Source organism: Microplitis demolitor, chromosome 8, assembly GCF_026212275.2.
Source record: "Microplitis demolitor isolate Queensland-Clemson2020A chromosome 8, iyMicDemo2.1a, whole genome shotgun sequence".
In the NCBI taxonomy this organism is placed as follows: Eukaryota; Metazoa; Arthropoda; class Insecta; order Hymenoptera; family Braconidae; genus Microplitis; species Microplitis demolitor.
Window position 1 is genome coordinate 4,180,466 of NC_068552.1, and position 21,633 is coordinate 4,202,098.

General features: G+C 31.9%; 2 protein-coding genes across 2 annotated transcripts; both read right to left on the minus strand.

The window, feature by feature from the left end:
• Nucleotides 1-1,232: 1,232 nt before the first annotated feature.
• LOC103574399 (uncharacterized) lies at nt 1,233-2,027 on the minus strand. Its single transcript, XM_008553842.2, has one exon. It carries the CDS (start codon nt 2,025-2,027, stop codon nt 1,233-1,235), a length of 795 nt encoding a protein of 264 aa, XP_008552064.2.
• A 6,319-nt stretch (nt 2,028-8,346) lies between these two features.
• Nucleotides 8,347-9,867, minus strand: LOC128668392 (uncharacterized). Its single transcript, XM_053741281.1, has 2 exons — nt 9,122-9,867; nt 8,347-8,988 (listed from the first exon to the last, which is right to left on the minus strand). The coding sequence occupies exons 1-2, from the start codon at nt 9,819-9,821 to the stop codon at nt 8,879-8,881; spliced, it is 810 nt and encodes a 269-aa protein (XP_053597256.1). The 5' UTR covers nt 9,822-9,867; the 3' UTR covers nt 8,347-8,878.
• Nucleotides 9,868-21,633: the final 11,766 nt, after the last annotated feature.

A 21,633-nucleotide genomic window follows, 5' to 3' on the forward strand; every position in this document is an offset into this window, starting at 1 on the left:
TTTAGAAAAATTAGCAGAACACATCGATAAAAAATAAGCGACAATGGATTATATCATTGATTTTGTTGGGTTTGAGATGCCTGATAAAACGTTCGTTGTAAAAGAATTGTGCGTAGTAGATATAGCTAATACTAAAACCACACAAGGTATTTATGAGTGTAAATTTTTTCTCTTTCAACCACCATTGGAGTACGATGGCGTAATAACAAAAGAAAGTGTTGATGAGAGTGGTTGTGGCCATGGAATTCGCTGGGACTCTGGTAAAATACCATACGACCAATTTCCAAGAATAATCAAAAAATTGGTAAACACAGCAAGTTATTTTTTTGTTGATGGAAAGCAAAAGGATAAATGGTTGGAGATTATGACAGGTTACTCAACATCAATAATCGATATTCAACTAATGAGACATTATTCATTTGAAAACGTGGATAACTATCAGAAGGAAAAATGTCCATATAAAAGCATTCATCGCCGAAGAACACATTCATGTACCTACCAAAATGTACAACAACTGAAGCGTTGGTTTTTGGATTTCTGGGGTAACGAACCATCGTACGAAAGATCCGTACAAATTTATTATCAATCGTCTAATCTGAAAAAAATGCAAAAATGTGATATCGCTTGTCTCGATTATCACGTTCTTCTACGTATTGCAAGGACTCAAATACTTCATGTGTGGGATAAATTATCACTCGAATTACAGAACAATGATAAATTAAGAGATTATTCATTTTGTATGGATCATTACCCAGCGACTGGTGGTGATTGGGATATCTGTGGAATATGGCTTTATCCATACCGAAAAGATTGCCCTAAATGTCAAATGAATAAATAATATCAAAAAATTATATAATATTCTTATAAACGAAATGTATTGTACAAGATTATTAATTGAAAATTATATAATATTCTTATAAAGTAAATGTATTACTCAAGGTTATTAAATAAAAAAAAAAAAAAAAAACATTTTTTCATCTATTAAACATTTTTATTTATCTTTCATTATATCATTATATTTTTTTAACATTACAGGTTCAATAATATCGTTTAAGTTATTGATTCTGCGTTTAAATCTTTCTCTATCTCGAGCTGCTTGTTCCCATGGACCTCGTCTAGCTGTTTTGTACGCATAACTCCATGCGAACATATAATGTATCGTTGGCGTTAAATTAAATTCCACCACCATTTTTTTAGATTAATTTTCTTACAGTACTGCTTATAGGGTTATACTAGATAATCCGATCGTGAATAACTAGACAGTAAGCAGTCGTGTTAGGTGGAAATGGAACTGCTGACTCAAATTCTAAACGTGTGTCTACCGGTCCAGACTTGATCGCTTTGTTTTGTTCAGAACAATCAATAACGTACAGTGGCGCGTTATCCAAAAATTTTTTCTTCGCCAGCAGTGGTTCGGATTGTTTATCGTAGTATGAAGACTGAAAATTTGTACACATGCTGTACAATAACGCATACTGATTTTGATCAATCATTAGATTAAGATCTCCATAAAGATAGCTCTGTGAATTTAAAAATAATTTTATATTTCTAATGCTACAGTGGTCGAATTGACTAGTATTTTTTCTTGCTGATTGGAATCCAAGCACTACATAGCCTGGTTTTCCAAGCTGAGTTGATGTTTTGACAGCCCAAATGTGTCTTGGTGTTGCAGGTAAATGTGGATATTCATACAACTCCCAAGTTCTAAAACTAATAGGAATAGATGGATCACTAGTAATATAATTTAACACTTGAATTCTTTCTTTATCATTTTCAGCTGCGGCTCTTTCTGCTGGATTCTGTATGTATGCATTGATTTCGGTATTTGAAATGGTTAAAACTAACTCTAGCTGAACATTTATAAGAATTTTTTGATAATCTTCAGCAAATCCACTCAGTAAATTCAGTAGTATCAAAATATCAAAATAACCATCTGCGTTGGTTAATTGCGTATCGTCATTAGACAACCAACCTACATTCTCTAAAGCACTTAATTCACTGGGGCTAAATGTTAAATATCCTTTCATGAGACTTGTAATGCCAACATCGAATTTCGATCAATTTCAACACCATTTATAAATAAACGTAATTCTTTAATTATATGACTAATTCCCATGTTAACTAGTCTCGTAGTTTCAGCAACTGCAGTACCATCATTCTTCGTAAATTTACCAATTATATGTAATGCACTTTTAGTTGGAAGTATGCATAAATTTTGATTTTGTATAGTAATTCGAACTTCATCGTTGTTATTCAACGTTGATGATGCATACGGTTGATGTGCATGTAATTCATAATGTGCAACTGATTCATTGAATGTAATTGGCCTCTGAATGTTTAAGATTGTCGCCGTCGCCGCCATGGTCGTGTACACTCGAAACAACAAAAGTAAATTTTTATTTTCTTAATTTTCCACGTAATTTTAATCCTAGGCTCCGGGGAAATTGAATGTTCTGATGGGTTACCGGTTTGTAGGGTTTCCGGTGACTGATGTTCATTGGCCATGTTGATGACTTTTTATAGCCACTACCGCTTTTTGTCTCAAATACAATATCCATTATTATTATTAAAGAGATTTCACATGTAATCTTATTGTTATAGTTTTACCTCTAAAGTTTACTAAATTTCCATCCTGACCTACTATCCGTAGTCTTAAATTATGTATAGCATCTACGGAGACTGGAAGGTAAATGATGTGTGATGGTAAGTTAACGATCTTAAATCCTGGTGGCACACCCGGGAAAAATTCATGGACAGTATGAACTTTACGTGCATTAATGTAGGCCCCAGACGTGATATTGCACTCGACTCTGAGAACGTTGAGCTTCAAAATTATTACCGGTAAATTTGATAAGTGAGTTTTGTTTGGTTCAAGAATACGATTTGTAAAACCCAAAAGCCAACCAATAGAATCGTTAGGTATGAAATTTACAATCTGATCGCATTTGATTTCACTTCGTAATTCATTGTTGTTTGCTTTTATGCTGATACTTAATTTTGGTAATGTCTTCTGTATATACTTTTCAATATCACCAATTTCATAACTCCCTGTAGGTATCACCACAACTCTCTCATCAACTGAACCAATAATTTCAAAACCCTATTCAGTCCTTATCCGGGGTACCACATCTGATACATTATTACCCTGCACATCTCTCTTTCTTTGCTTTTTAACAGGTGGTAAGATTACATAAAATTTGTTAGCTCCCTCATCAATGTTAGGTATTAAATTAAATGTTAATAATTCTATCAATCCTAGAACATAATTTTTTTTCGGTGACAACTCAATTGGAGAAAAATAATTGGCCTCCAACACCGAGGATGTACCCGTCGACGTTAATGTGAATGACTCAGCCATGACTGATGTATTGTACTCTGAATACCATTAATTTGTAGTTGATCATTTAAAAACTTAAGACAAAGATGACCGCAGATAATTGTATCAAACTCTTGATGTCTTTTGTGTTTATATTTTACGCTACCAACACCGAGATATTCCATAAGATCCTTAGGCGGTTGCAGATTACCAAAACTATCGAAATAAATTACTCTTTTACCTTTTTTCTTGTATGCCACCCAATGCGTTCCAGGAGTATTTTTGTCATCAAGGTTTACAATAGCTGCTTCGTATTTATTAGGACCTGATTTTGGTAAATCATTTCGCAAGAAAACACCTCGAAAGTACGGAATTTTCATTTCTTTAGCATATCTCAATAAATCAATATTTGTGAGTGCCCGGTGCGGTAGCCTTACTTGTTTTTTTTATTTACATTTTTAGCTCCCTTACCAACACGATATGGTCTTAAATATAAACCCATTCCACGCCGGTGAGGTTTCAAATATAATCCTTTACCCATAGCTATTTCTTCCATTTTGGAATTGTGACGTTTGCTCTCTTCTAACTGTTGTTTAGCAGCACTCGCATCATTATTAGCTTTCGCTATTCCTGCTGCCAGCTAATGCTCATGTAGCACTAAGACCAGCAAATAGGGGTATAAGGAATGGAAGTACTCCACCAATTTTGGATGGTACAGGCAATATACGAGGAAATCTAATATTTTTTTTCCACCTGATTTCTTAACCTCCCGACGAGCACCTTGAAGAGCTGATTTTATTGAATTATCCCCAGGATGTATAGAATTTTTTGCTGCCGTTACAATTTTTCTTAATGCCACGAGGTTTTTTTTCATTCCCTTCCCCATCTTCTTCACCCGCTCCCCCCTCCTCTTCATCCCCTTCCCCCTCTTTTTCGCCCTCTTCCCCCTCACCCCCTCTTTCTTTAAGCCCATTCCGAATCTTCGCTTCATTTTCATAATTTTATTTACACTCCAAGCGGCAGCTTTTTCAACAAAACTTGTCTGTCGCTTTTACACGTTGCCAGGCTTTTTCAGCAAGAATTTTATCAACTGCGTGTCGTGCTTCTAAATTCTCACGATTCTGTGACTACGCAATATCGTGTTCTTTACATGCAGCATCTAAAGGATTGATACCAGGATCACCACTAGCTAACCTTTCAGTCAACTTTGTTCCTGGTCCACAGTACTGATACCCCGGTATGTGTAATTTAACGGGTAGCTTATTGATGATCCTGTTGAGTAAACCTTTACTACAAGTTTTTTTTTTTACATCAGACTCCATTATAACAACATGATCCCTAACTAAATTTTTATAAAAGCTGCTACTTATATTTATATAACTGAGTCTGTGACATTATGGTGAACCATCAACATGGATTTAAAAAAACGAGAGGCTTAACTACCGGTAATAAATTTTGATAAAATTTTTCAAGGTTCCGGGTTGGAAAATAAAAATAAAAGGCATGGTGCGTTATTACCCAATAGTTTACGCGCAATATTTTGTGGACCTTCAAATTGTGGAAAAACAAATGCTCTACTTTCACTTATTATACAACCCAATGGATTGAGATTTGAAAATATTTATCTCTACTCAACATCGTTGAATCAACCAAAATACAAGTTTTTGGAATCTATACTAAAACCAATTAACGGCATTGGATTTTACCGGTATGATGAGCATGCACAAGTAATAAAACCTGAAGATGCAAAATTAAATTCACTAATGATCTATGATGATGTAGCCTGTGAAAAACAAGATCATATTAGAGCATTTTTTTGTATGGATCGTCACCGGAATATTGATAGCTTTTATCTCTGTCAAACGTACACCAGGATTCCTAAACATTTAATACGTGATAATGCCAACTTTTTAGTACTTTTTCGCCAAGATGAGATGAATTTAAAGCATATACATGATGATCATGTTAATACAGATATGTCATACAGCTTATTCAAAGATCTATGCTCGACTTGTTGGAATAATGATAAGTATGGTTTTGTAGTTGTTGATAAAGATAGTGAATTGAATGGTGGCAGGTATAGAAAAGGATTCGATTCTTATATCAGTATGAATTAATAAGGGAATAGTCATTATTATCATACGCAATCTAAACTTGAGTCTGTCAACATGAAGCGTGAGGAGATAATAAAGCAGAGGGATATATTGCGCAAAATATCTCAGGCCAGCGATGCTATCCGACAGAAACTTAAAATGTTAAAGTTGGGTTAAGATACTGCTGAAAAGGCCATGAGTGAGATGTTTAAGCCAATAGTTACACCTTTGCAAAGTCTAATAGACTCATCACCATCAACATCAAAACAAAAAATTAAAGAAGAGATCAAACAAGAGATCAAACAAGAGAACTCATCGTTAAAGGATCTGTCTGAGCATGACAACGATAATGACGATGATGATGAAAGTTTATACGATAGTATAATTTCCCAGAATAATACAGGTGCAAGAAGCAAAAATCTTGATGAGACAATTATGTCGAGAACACCTACTTCAACAAGTACGCCAGCTAAAACGGATGATTTATCGAAAAGTTACTTAAATAAATTCAATAGTTTCAGTAATGAAATAGATTCACGGTATGGTGTACGTAGAAAGTTTAATAAATTATTTATCGGTGATTCTTATATTACATTTAAGGATAATAACATTATTGTTCAAGATAAATCATATCCGATGACTCCTGGGCTATTAGAACTATCATTTAAAAGTCACCCATTGACACGCTTGTCTTACAGAATGATCAAAAGAAATACTTTGAAATTCTTGAAAAAACTAATACCTACAGAAAACATTACAAGGTGGATGGTGATATTTTTATAGATTCAACACCAAAATTTGATAATTAAATTGCTGATTTTCTCGCTAAGTATGATTACGCATTATCATCAGGAAGGGGAATACCAAATTTAACGATAGCAAAAAAGAAGAAAATACCCATAGACTATGTATATTGGGATGATCCTAATGAACTGATTGATCGTCTTCGTCTTCTCATGGCTTCTCAAGCAGCTGGTAATCCTAGTCATACCAATGAAATAATTTCAATTATCGAAGAGTTACGAGAGGCTGAAATTATTTATTAATCTCTCATACAAATATTTCTTGTTATTTGAATTGTGACCATTGTTGTGGATAGACTTATACCATGAGTATTGATATTTTTGGACGTGCTTTACCATCGGGTGTAGGAATAGTTGGCCCACCAGCACGACCTGGCCGAGGATTTAAACTAACTGCTGATGGTAATTATGATATAAAAGACAAGAAATTGTGTCACATCGGTCATCCACTAGAAGATAGAGATGCTGCATCTGTAAAATTTACACGTGAATTTGTTCGAAAAGAGCTGTTATTAATGTATGATACGATAACAAAAGACCCGGCTGGAGTCATTTCACATTTGCATGCTCAAGTGGTAACATTAGAATCCACTGTTAGTAATTTAGAAAAAAATTATCTAAAATTGAAAAAAGCCGTATATGATAATATTCAACAAATCACAGAGTTAGAGGGAAATGTATAGACTAGGAAAAAAAATGGAGGATAATAAGTCAGTAATTGCTTATGAGCTTCACAAACAGGCTTGCAGAAATCATCATCGCCCTGACGGTTTTAAATCAGCCTGGAAACACCCTGGGAGTGGAAACACGGTGGAATCACGGTGGATCCAGGGTGGTTACAGGGTGGGTTTGTGCCATTTTATCACCGTGTATACACGCTGGTTACATGGTGTTTCCACGCTGGTAACACGGTGTACCCACCCTGATTCCACGGTGTATTCACCGAGATTCCACAGTGTATCCTCGGTGATTACGCGGTGTACGTGGAATCACGGTGGGTACACCGTGTAACCACCGTGGAATCATGGTGGGTACACCGTGTAATCATCGTGGAATCACGGTGAATACACCGTGTAATCACCGTGGAATCACGGTGATAAAATGACAAAAAACCCACCGTGTAACTGCCGTGGATCCACCGTGATTCCATCGTGTTTCCAGGGTAAATCAAAACCGCGAGGGCGTCGTCATGTTGAGATCCGGGGATTGGATGAGACTTGGCAAGCAGATTTAGTAGAAATAATACCGTATTCAACTTCCAATAAAGGTTATAAATACTTACTTACAGTCATAGATATCTTCTCAAAATTTTCTTGGGCAGTTCCTATCAAAAGTAAAAGTGCCAGTGATGTCACAAGAGCTATGAAATCTATCCTGCAACTAGGGCGAATCCCTAAAAATTTACATGTTGATCAGGAAAAAGAATTTTATAATAAAGAATTCAAGGATCTCATGAAGCAATATGGAATAAATTTATACTCCACGTTTAGCAACCTAAAGGCGTCAATTTGTGAACGTTTTAATCGAACGCTTAAAAATAAAATGTGGCGAGAATTTTCCGCACGTGGTAATTACAAGTGAATGATATGCTGGAAGAATTGATAAACTCTTATAACAATACCAAACATCGTACTATTAAAATGAAACCTGTTGATGTAACTGCTGAAAATGAAAAGCAGATATTGAAGAATATTTACAAACCTCTTCGAGTTGTAGCGAAAAAACGGAAGATCAAGTTTAAAGTCGGAGATAAAGTTAGAATAAGTAAATACAAACATGTTTTTGAAAAAGGATATACACCAAATTGGACGACTGAAATTTTTACTATCAAGACAGTGCAGAAAACTAATCCTACGACATACAAACTAGTGGATTATCAAGATCAACCAATTGAAGGTGGATTTTATGAGGAAGAGCTTAGCAAAGTAAAGTATCCTGGAGTGCATTTAGTTGAAAAAATCATTAAAACACGTGGAAACATATTGTTTGTTAAGTGGCTTGGTTTCGATAGTAATCACAACAGCTGGATTAATGAATCAGACCTGTAAAAATTTTCATATACATATTAAAATAGAAATGAATGAAACAACTTAAATATTTACAACACATTTATTTATAAACCTCAAATCCTCAATTATTTATATTAAATTTATAATTTGTAATTTTTTTTTCTAATCAATAATGATTTTATCATCATCATCACTAGTAGTTTTTGATTCTTGGTATCCCTAAGGTGGAGTATCCGTTGAATCATCCATTAATTTTCTCTTTTTATCATTCCAGCTTAGTACTAACTTAATGTGTTTAATAGTTTTAACTTCATGTTTACGGCTTCTTATTAAGTATTGATGTTTTGTTACATCGATATGTTCGAAAAGACAATTTTTTAAATCATCAAACGTGATAGTCCTTAAAGTTGAACCCTTAACACCCTTTGCTCTTTTTTTAGCTTGATTATCATTAAATTTTAAACGCATATAGTTTTGCTCTTAAGCCAGTAAACTCTGACATTATTTTTCCATTGATTTCATCTTTCATCAGACCTATAACTTTTTTATTCTTCAAAGGAATACCGTAAACATTATTCTCTGGGTAATCAGAAGTATCGAATTTATGGATATCACGTTTAATGATATCATAAATATTTGGAACCTTAAATTCATAAATTAAACTATCGGTGTCAGTATACAATAATTTTGATTTATCATTTTCGAAAATATTTTTAACACAATTATAATGGAAATCATAAATGAAAGTCTTTGATAAATCGAGAATACTGAAAACAACATAAATTGGCTGATTAAAGTATACATTTAAATTTTTCATTTCAACAATTACCATAATTTCATCGAAAATATTGAAACTATGGAAATTAGGTTTTGAAATTAAACTCTTAGCACCATGCTTACCGGCCCATAAATTAACTAATCTAACGTCCGTGTGCTTTCTAACATTTTCCATTGTCTTTCCGAAAACCGCGTTATTCATCAATTTATAAAAATTTTTCTCAAATTCATTTCTGGCATTTTTTCTACAGTTAGTATTTTTGTCAATGTAAGGTTTCAACCATGCTGATTGTTTAAATTTTAAAACTCGATGAACTTTTACAAGCTCCATACCTAGCTCGAGACATTGCTGTAAGTTTTTAAAATGAATTGTATATTTTTCTTTTGGATATAAAGTTGTCGCTAATTTTGACTGTTTACTGTCAGGAGGTACAAAATGTTCGGGACACAATGGCAAGACTTTATGAAGATCATGTAATTCTATTGGATAATTCAAATCCACCTCTAAAATAAATCCTTCATTTTCACTACAATCAAAAAGAGTTTCAATATTGTTTTGTGTGCATTCGAAATTTTCTACCCATTCAAATGATCCTTGCGGTAAAGACAAACACATTGCAGCCCCGTACAGATTGTTTACATCGAAATACATCAAGTACGATTCATCTAAATTTGGATTAAAATCATTTCCCATAAAACGATTGTTAGCTCGAGCATAACGATATACACACTGCGATACACCACCTCTGATACGTTTTTCTATAAACAGAATCATTTCTGGATCGTCTAATAATTCAAACTCAACGCCTGTATGTTTTAACATAGCATCAAAAGCAAGTCCCGGAGCAGTATAATAATGTAAAGGGTCTAACTCATATGTTTCATAGCAACTTTTACGGAAATTTTCAATTATGTCAGCTAATATCAAGACATCTGTTTTTAAATATGTCTGAATACTCGCCAAGTGTTTAAATACCGAATTTATTCCAAACTTGTTGAGCATGGTTGTAGTCCTCATCAGACACACTCTCATCATTAAGTTTAGAACAAAATAATTTTTAACTTCCCGCTAAGAAAATCGACGATTTTCAAAAAGTTATTGTTTTCACCCCGATTTTCGAAAATCGACTTTTCATCAGATGTCGACGTTTTGAGGTCCTAGGAAGCTATTCTGACTATTTTCAGAATGATGTCCGAGTGTGTGTATGTGTGTGTGTGTGTGTGTGTGTGTGTGTGTGTGTGTGTGTGTGTGTGTGTGTGTGTGTGTGTGTGTGTGTGTGTGTGTGTGTGTGTGTGTGTGTGTGTGTGTGTGTGTGTGTGTGTGTGTGTATGTATGCATGTATGTAAACTCTTTGTAACTTTTGAACTAATGAATCGATTTGGATGGTTGAGGTGGCAATCGAAAGAGCTTGTTGGCCATCAACTTTCCTAATAATTTCAGATTATTTGATCGAATAGACTCGAAAATATTTGCGAATTACGAAAAAAAAAAAATTTTTTTTTTTAGTTTCTTATTGATTTCTCAAAAACGACTTATATGATCGACTTCAAAATCTAATCAGCTCTAGTACTCAATAAAACGCGTCGATTTCCACCTCAAACATCAAAATCGGATAATTCGTTCGAGAGTTATCGCGGGAGAAAGAAATGATGAAAAACGGTTATTTCTAAATATTTTCGAAACGACTGACGCGATCGATTTTAAATTTTAATCAGCTCTAGAATTCGATAAAACGCGCCGATTGCTACGTCAACTATCAACATCGATTGATTAGTTCAAAAGATATCGGCGTTGAAAAGTTAAAAAAAATAACATTTTATGTTATTTTTTCCCGATAAATCATAATATAACGTACTAAAATGTGCCTGATATCATACCAACTCATCTTTTTTATGGTTTCTGTTGATCATATAATGTCGACGAACATAATCAGGAACTAAATTTTAAAAACCGCTTCATTGATGATTTTCGATTCTTAAATTTTCAAACTTCAGCATAACAGGTAACTTGTTAGAGCTTGAAAAGATCGTAAAAAAACAATTGCATGTGATAGCATTTTCGAGCTCGAAGAGCTCGAAAATATATCTACACTAAGGTTTTCGAGCTCTTTGAGGTCGAAAACAGCGGGAAGTTTTGGGGCTGGCCCGCAGGGTCAACCGACGCCCAGATTTTTTTTCGGGTAATCGTTCATCAAAACTTTCTATTGAGTTGATATACTCATATGGAAATACACCTTTACGTGTTACTAATTTAAATTTCTCAGGATCAGGATAGAAATGATGTGTTATATTTTTATCACCATCACTAAGATATGATGCCAATTTTTCTATACTAGAAGCCATGAAATGAAGTGAATCAATAAATTGTAACTCAACATTTGTATTTTAGATAGTTTTAGTAAAAGATTTATATTTTTCTTTATTTACCGGTAGAATTGTAATTGCACCATTGAAAACCGATACTGAAGATTTTATAATGAAATGGGAATCATAACCAAATAAATTATGAAATATTACCGGGATAGTATGAGATTGCTTATAATTTAAGTTACATGAATTGTGTGCAGGACCCCGATATTTTCCAGTAAAATGACAATGATCGTAACATCTTATTTCATTGAGAGCTACAAATGGTTTACCGCAAATGTGACAGTTTTTTGATGTTTTATGATAATTTTCTTCGGCAGTACTAAGTGGATGCATTTTTTTAACGTCATTTTTTATAATATTATCAAGTTTTCGCCCTAAAATTTTCAAGTGTTGGACAAACCATTCTATGCAATGAGCAGAACGATTTATTCCAAATTTAGATAGTGAATTATCATAACTACAGTGGGTATAAAAAGCTACACTGTGCGGGACGTGCTTTTGAACTTCATCAAACTCAGATTTAAGAGTACATTCAATATCAGCATAAACAACAAAGGGCACTGAATCTTTAAGTTTATAATTTTTAAATCGCATAATTTTCTCATCATTTTCTGGTAATCTCATTCTAACCTTATTGTACTTTAAACAATCTAGTCGATGCTTCATATAAGCAGTTTCATGCTTAAAATGACAAATGCAGCGATCACAAAAAAAATAATTTAGCATGAGATTGACTTAACTGATTTTTAACTAAACGTGAAAAATTTTTAATCCAAACAAAATGAAATATAGGTCTATAATTGCTAGGATTGTCATCAATTTCATTACTATTATTATTCGTCTCCAACATTAACAGATAAATCGTTGCTTTAGCTGAATTTATATTATCGCTTAAATATAATGGTACAATATCATTAGACTTATTTTTTTTTCTTTTTACAAAATCTGACTCTAAGCCATAAACATTTATTGATAAATTGTTAAGTTTTTCGAAAGTACTTATGTCTTTTAGTTGAATTGGAAATTGAATACCTCGATAATTTAACACTGTGCTGAAATGAGGATAAGATGATGTTCTTTCGGGATGAGCTGGCATATATGGATATATAGCAGAGTTGATGGACCACAGGAAACAGTACTCATCATAATTTTCAATATTCAGCACTGCTTTTTTGTCTCGGATATATTTAGGCAGCTTGATGAATGTAGAATAACCGGCTTGCAAAGGCGCATACCTTAAAATATTTTAATTATAAATCAGAGACAAAAAAATTTTGTGAAAAAAATGGGATTAAAACATACCTTGAAATGTTGATAGTTAGATTAATTATTTCATTCAAACTCCAACCTGAATCTTTTTGATTAAATTCTTCTACTTTTTTTAACAGCTTATCGTAGACATTATCATCAAACCATTCGTTAAGTGATTTCGCGGGTAGAACTTCATCACTTTTGGTTTGAAATGATTTTGTTTCTTCTACAGTTGTATCACTTTTAATATTTTGAAAATTACTCAATAGTATAGTACTCACTTTGAGGCCTCCTTTTTGATTTAAAATATTTTCAATTTTACCGAGCACAACATTTTTTGCATCATTTAAAAATTCACGCAAAACAGTGTGACCGAGGTTCACTATGCAGCCAGTTTTAATACGATTTTGGAAGGCATTTTCTAAGTCTTGCCATTGTATCAAATTTCTGTTATTTAAATCACCACCAATAACTTGTCCACTTAACTGGATAAACCTTTCATTGTACCAATATAAAAGTGAAATGTTTGCTTGTACACACCGTTTCTCGTGAACACTAGAGCGCGGATCTGACAATATTGAATTAAAATAATCAATATTATCGATACAAATGTTTGTCCATCTTAAAGATACTTCATTATTTACTGAACCGCTTTGACAAAGTTCATCATATGCTTCAGCTACTGTTGTTATCAAGTTTCTTATGACCCGAGTAATTGTTAAATCTTTGGAAGAATCCATGATGAAACTGATATCAATTCAAAAATCTTCTTATACTATATGTAATTCTCATGATTACGCGCGCTGTTCTTAACGCCATCTATTGAGACAGAGGCTTACTAATGGTTCGTTAAAAAAAATGATCAACACCATAAGTTTTTATTATTCAATTACGTCTGTATCACGTGTTATCATCCGCGTCATGTGATATTTTGAGCGCGTCATCTATTCAACTATCAGCTCACTGGCTATATAGTCATAAAAAAGCGTGAAATTTTTTTTTATTTATAATATTATTATTATCCTCATCAATATAAATGACAGATACTATGCAGCAATATTTATTTTTCTGAGAATTAAATAAGAATAATCATTGATGAAGGTGATGACGGATGATAACCAAAGAATAATAATATTCTCAATTCGGAGAACCTGATTGGATGCGAAGTTTTCATAATATAATAAAAATACTATATTAGCTAAAATGTTAGCATTAATTGATTAGTTTTTTCTTGTACATCTTATTGATACGTTGTTTTAAAATGGAAATTTTATTAGACGTGCAGGGTTTCTGAGGTGCTGAAAATAATTCTATTATAAAAGAACTCGTTTCTATAACGCTGAAAAATACAATGAATGTTGAAGAAATATCACATGTATTGTTTAAACCACCTTACGCGTGGGAATTATTGTCTCAACATTATCGGCGACTAAATGACTGGCTCAAATATTACCATGATGGAATGACTTGGAATGCTGGTGATTTACCCTACAATAATTTGGAAGCTGTAATAAAGTATATAACTAAGGATAACGAATATATTTATGTAAAAGGCGAAGAGAAGAAAAAATGGCTACGTCAAATTATTGGACCTAATAAGACCATTGTTAATTTAAAAAATTTGGGTTGTCCTGGAATTAAAAATAAAACATTATCGATATGCGATGATCATAAAAACTTTAAATTAACTAGCAACTGCTGTTGTGCTTTGGACAACGTTAAAATCCTGAAAAAGTGGTATATAAAGAATTATATTGGGGAGCCATCACTAGAAAGGTCTATAAAAATTTTTTATCAGTTGAAAAGAAATATTGAAGAAATAAAAGCAGAGGATATTAATATGCTGCCGAAAAATTTTATTATACAATTTGCTTCTGATAAAATTGATAAGGTTTGGGAAAAATTACCGATTGCTATGAAAAATGATAGAGACATGATCGGATACAGACCCTGTTATAATCATTATAATCCTACCTTAATAGACTATGATGAACTTTTTAATGAAGTTCAGTTGATTAAAAATTGTAAAGAATGTAATAAACAAATGATCTAAGAAATACGTCTCAATAAACTAACATTAAAGGAACATGCTTTTAGTTTTAATCATCACTCTGTATATTTATTGTTTTGATTTTATGGTCTTAGTTGTGACGCTATAGCAAATATTCCAGTGGAGTCATTAAGCATCACTTTTCTGTTCTATCTTCAATTGAAAAGATCGTTAAAAAAATACTAAAAGTGATTCCGAGTGAAGAAAAGAGATTTGTTCTAAGTTGTAAAATATCTAATTGGTCGATTATTTAGAGTGCGTAATTAGTGTGTGCTAATATACAGTGATCTTAAACAAAAAAAACAGTTCTAAGATAATAAAATATTTATTATAAGTATTTTATATATTTTTTCAATATTTTTATTGGAACAATAAATTAAAAATTATGGGGAATGCGTTAATATATGAAGCCATATTTTCACATGAATGGTTGCAAAATAATAACTTTAATGCCATAATCAATAATATTATTGAAGAACTAAAATGATTAGATGATGATGATGATGATAAGTTTGACGGTGAAATTATTGTGCACAATAATAGTCCAACTATTTTAACGATTATAAATGAAAAACTATCATGGTGGTTTAAAATCCCTGGTGACACACAGCCTATTTCAACAAAATATTTTTTTACTGGTGATCTTTTATCGGAATTTTGGTTGGATCTTGAAGTTCAATATCAAGATTCGACATCAACAATACAACGAAATGGTTTTTTTATTAACAGATTACTCGAATATGATTGTGTGCTACCATATCAATGGATGATGGGATATACCATAGAAGAACTACAACAAAGAATTAGCAGCCAACTATTCACAATTATACTCAATGATCTAGGGATTGATGGAGCCACAATCACAATTAATGGGGTGTCTGCAAATTTAAAAATAATCCACGAAAAATTCTTATGGTGGTTTCGTATCATTTATGATGACACAACCGTACCATCGTTGAAAAGTTATTTCATGACAAGAGTTTTACGTGAAACATGGCCAGATACGTTGGGAAATCAAGATGAAGTGCAGCAATTAAATAATTTATTGACAATAGATGATCTAGAAGAAAGTGTTAATATTGAGCTTGATGAGAATGAGTTAGATGAAGATGAATTGGATCAATCTGAGCTTAATGTTGATGACAATAATTTAGATGAGTTTGAGCAAAATCTCAATGAATTCGAGCAAGAACTCATTGAATTTGGTGAAGAATTATACACGGTGGGATATGATATTGAGTGGTCTGATGATGATGATAACAGTAATTGAGTGAATCGATATGTTTTTGGAGATTAAGGATTTTTTAAAGTGAACTTTCAAAATGGCTTTAATAGATATAAGTTAAAAAGAAAAGATTGTATCGAGTATATATATATATATATATATATATATATATATATATATATATATATATATATATATATATATATGTAATATAAATAAGAGTGTTTGGAGATGTATAAACAATGTATCACTAGTACTTCAGTGACAATATGCGTTCAAAATCTTTTTAGTTGCTTTGGAGACTCAGTGTAGACCAAGCGTTCTTATTTTAAATATCGAAGAAAGTTGATTGCTCATAAAACTTTTTAGAGTTTGAGTAAAAAAGTCAGTGCTCAATTAATTTATTTAAAGTGCTCAGTTGAAGTTAAAATACAAAAAACAAAATGAATTTTGTGACGAAAAGCGAATATTTTGAAAAGTTGAAGTATGGAGTTGACATCGACGTGACTATTCTTTTCCTAAATAAATCGGTCTCTAAATCTTTGCAGTCTGTTTCGTGTTTAATTAAAGTTTATATATATATATATATATATATATATATATATATATATATATATATATATTTATAAGAACGATAAAAATTAATGATTTTTAATATTAAAAGTAAAAGTAATAAAAATTTTGTTATTATATACATACATAAGGAATATTATTTAAGCATTGGTAAATTTTATGTAATTTATTTATTTCACAACGGCAAAAAATAAAACCAAAGAAGATAGAGAAAAAAACAAACGAGGATCCTATAAGAAGTATATATTATTCGGAAGTACCAACGAAATTCCTATAAAAACAAAATATAATTGGCGTAAAAAAACTTTACTCAGTCAGTAAGTTTAAAATTATTTAATCTATACATGAATTTTAGTTGAATATTGAAAGACTGAAAGAAATTAATTTTTTTCTGTGTATGGTGTACGAAAAGCGGTGTGTAAACGGGTTTAATTAACAACAATGGGGTTGAACTAGGCTAACATCGTTTAATATTATTGTAATAAAATTATTGGTAATATTGATAATTACAGGATCAAGAATACAATACCTTCGAATAAATGTCTTTCGTCTAATAATCATTTTAACGACGTAACATAACAAATAAAAAAGTTTTCATTTGAAAATAATAATAAAGTAATAGCTTCAGAAAATAGACTGCACCTGGATATGAAGACCATAAAAAAGCTATCAAAAGTAAGGAATAAATTTGAAATATTATTTTTTATAGAAAATTTTTTCATTACGATTTTTTACTCGAAGTTTAGGTATGTAATTAATCTCAGATATTTTTGAAATTTCACAAAATCTTGGTGTTTTGTTTTTTATGTGAAATGTTTGGACCACCGAGTCAAAATATTGAATTTACATTAACCCTCTAATCACTCATCCCTCTGAAATGTAGCACATTCTCTAAGATGGGATCATATAGACTCCAGCAACTTTAGAATGTTCTGGATCTGATTGTACACGAAAAAAATAGACTGCAACAGGACTGTGTCTTGTTGCAGCGCATATTTTTTCCGTGTATGCATTACTTAGACTTAAAAATTTTAGGCTAATATTTAATGTAAAGAAATTGGAACGCATATAGTTTTAATGTATGAAATTCATTTGGGGTTTTGTGAAAAATTTTTAAAGCTTAAGAATCAAGGAAAACAAAGTTTTTCATTCAAAAGTTCATAACTTGTAATTTCTATTATTTTTCCCGCAAAAGATTGGCTTTTATAATCTTGAGGTCATATGTATAAAGAAAAAAAGTTGTCCGTTCTAAGATAACTCAAAAAGTATACTTATTTTGATCATCGTATAGGAACTTTAAGATCTCAAAAATGAATTAACCCGTTTTGAATAATTTTTCACAAATATAACAAACCCTCTAGTCCAAGCCAGTGATGAGGGTTAATAAAGTAATTGGGTTATTGTCAGTTCAATATTTTCACTCTAATAGTTTTAAATAAACAGTAGTATATAACTATTATTTCATGATTACAAAGCTACACTTGTGGCTAATTTGAATATTATTATTCGGTAGAAAATTGTCACATTCTCATTAACCCTTTTATACCAGTCTAAGTTAATTTTAACACCACACTTCCCTCGCGGTTTTGAATTACCCTGGAAACACGGTGGAATCACGGTGGATCCACGGCGGTTACACGGTGGGTTTTTATCATGTTATCACCATGATTCCACGATGGTTACACGGTGTACCCACCGTGATTCCACGTACACCATGTAATCACCATGGATACACCATGGAATCTCGGTGAATACACCGTGGAATCACACACACATATATATATATATATATATATATATATATATATTCTGTGCCAATGTTAAAGTATATGAGCAGCTGGCTACTGGTAAGGGGCTGGGTACTGGTGCTCTTACCCTAGTTAAAACTCTTACTAACTTTAAGAAATTGCTCATTAGATGACTGTAAGTCCTAAACTATCTTTTGATCAATCCTCGATATGCGTGATAAGAGCCATAGTCACTGTAAGTTTGACTGCACTAGTTCTTAACTCGTTCATTGTTGGCATTATCATGTAACATATTCACATATGGGTTTTCGGGAATTGGAGAAAAAATTGATGACAATGTGCAAATGCATAACACGTTTACTATTTATATCTGTATATAAATTTAATTCTACTCTTAGATATCTCTATCCTAATGTATCTCTACTCTTACATATCAATTTAATTTTATTTTGTTGTACGGATATTAATAGTAGAGATAATTTAGAGTAGAGTTACATTAAAGTAGTCATTTTAGAATTAAAATATTTTATAATATACTTATGGCGTATAAACAAATAAAATAAAGGTGCTTACACCCACATCTTCAAAACTCTACTTAAAAATCGATAGGATCGATCACCTATAATCTGTCCTACATTGATTAATATTGTTCTTGTCATATAAAATATACTTGCGAATATTTTTTATTATAATTCCTTATGCATGGGAGCCTGGGGCACGACGACCCTATTAATCCGGTTTTTTCTTTTTGTGGCTTTTAACCATTAAATTCGTTTATTTTCCGTCTATTTCGGAAGAACCAGTCGAAATTTTGCAGAAAATCGGACAAAATTTTTTTTTCTGGGGCATGGCAGCCCCTTTCCCAAAAAATTATAAAAAAATTTTTTTTTTATTTTCCGTCGTTGTGATCTCTATAATGTTCTTATTATATTTTAGGCCAATATATGATATGTGTGGTGAAATGGACCACTCGAAAAAAATTTGGGAGGGGGCCGCCGTGCCCCAGGAAAAAAAAATTTTTTTCCCGTTACAATTTTTTACCACATGTATCACATATTGACCTAAAATATGATGAAAACACTATAGAGGTCACAACTTGACGGAAAATAAAAAAAAATTTTACCTAATTTTTGAGGGGGGCCTTCGTTCTCCAGGTTCCCCTATTACATTATATTAGATAAAATTCGGGAGTGAACTCGGAGGCGATATGATTCGGATTTACTTTGATCTAAATTCACTCCGTCACTCGCTCGGAATTCAAGAGCTAAAAATGAATTCACTCCACATACAAAGTAAATAATACGGAGTTTTCATTCAGATGAGTGGTTTAGAGTGATATAAATGTAATCTCTATATTTATATCTATAATAATATAATCTCCATATTTACTCCGATCCACGTTTTAATGCAGAATAAATTCTCCTTTAAAGAAATTTCACTTTAAGGGAATTAAATAAGTCAAAAATCATCCGCTTGACATTCACTTCGGATTTAATCTCTATGTTCTCTGCATATTTTTGACGGTGTATATGTTATATATATACTAAAGAATATATTTGGGCATATATAGATAAAACATATATCGGAATTTATATGATAGATAATACATTGTAAGATACAATAAGTAAATGTATATTTTAAAATATAATAAAATCATGTAATAACCATAAATAATAGGTCATATATATCATGTATTAATTTATAATAAATACGAATGTTTTATTATAAGTAGCATCCCTGTTTAAAAAATCTCATAAGATCCGATAGCTTCTTATAAATTCTCATAGGAATTTTATAAGAATCAATGAGTTCTATGGGAAGCGGGAGTCTTCTTCTCATATAACTTGCTGAATTTTGTGAGATTGTATAGGAGGTAATTATTTTCTCATAGATTCTGATAAGGAATTCTTTATAAGAATCTATCGGAAAATACAAATGTTTATAAAAAATAAGTTTTTAAAAGGTTAGATGGGATGAAATATTCACGGGATTTATAGGGATCTATAAGAGAATAAAAAAATTGACAAAATTTCTATTTGGATGAGAATGTATAAGGAAATTATCTTGTCACTTACAATTGGAATCTATGAAAAAATAATAAAATTAGCAAAATTTTTATTTTAATGAAAACGTATGAGGAAATGATCCTGTCACTTATAATTAGATCCTATGAGAATATGATAAAAGTCATAAACTTCCCGTTTGTATGAGAACGTATCCGAAAATATTTTTATCAGTCATAATTGGATTCTAAAAGAAAATAATAAAATTTACAAAATTTCTGTTTTAATAAGAACGCATGAGAAAATGATCCTGTCATTAATAATTGAATTTTATGAGAAAGTAATAAAATTCATCATATTCCCGTTTGTATGTTAAATGACTTGTTGTCTCATGTAAGTTACGGTATTTACGCATATAAACATATCAGTCTAGTCAACAAGTGCCTTTTTGACGAAAATCTGTCCAAGACCACCAAAAATTATGATTGAGGTCTGATTTGATTCGAAATGCCATCTATAAAAAAAAATTAAAGTTGAAATTTGGGCTTGGCAAAAATTGTAAGTTATTAACAATTCAGTAAAAAAAAAAAAAATTCTGGGCATCAGTTGACCCTGCGGGCCAGCCCCAAAACTTCCCGCTGTTTTCGACCTCAAAGAGCTCGAAGACATTAGTATAGATATATTTTCGAGCTCTTCGAGCTCGGAAATGCTATCACATGCAATTGTTTTTTTACGATCTTTTCAAGCTCTAACAAGTTATCTGTTATGCTGAAGTTTGAAAATTTAAGAATCGAAAATCATCAATGAAGCGGTTTTTAAAAGTTAGTTCCTGATTATGTTCAGTAAAATAAGTGTATTGAGGCAGAAAGCAATGTCAGGGATCAAAATCAAGATATAAATAAGTTTTGACTCATGTAAGAAACAATAAAATATGAAATATCCGATAAAAATATTAAAAACTACGTTTTATCGATTTTTATGTTGATATTATGATTTAAACTAAAAACCAAGTTCGATGACATTATAGGATCAAAAGAAACCGTAAAAAAGATGAGTTGGTATGATATCGGGCACATTTTAGTACGTTATATTATGATTTATCGGGAAAAAATAACATAAAATGTTATTTTTTTAACTTTTCAACGCCGATATCTTTTGAACTAATCAATCGATGTTGATAGTTGACGTGGCAATCGGCGCGTTTTATCGAATTCTAGAGCTGATTAAAATTTAAAATCGATCGCGTCAGTCGTTTCGAAAATATTTAGAAATAACCGTTTTTCATCATTTCTTTCTCCCGCGATAACTCTCGAACGAATTATCCGATTTTGATGTTTGAGGTGGAAATCGACGCGTTTTATTGAGTACTAGAGCTGATTAGATTTTGAAGTCGATCATATAAGTCGTTTTTGAGA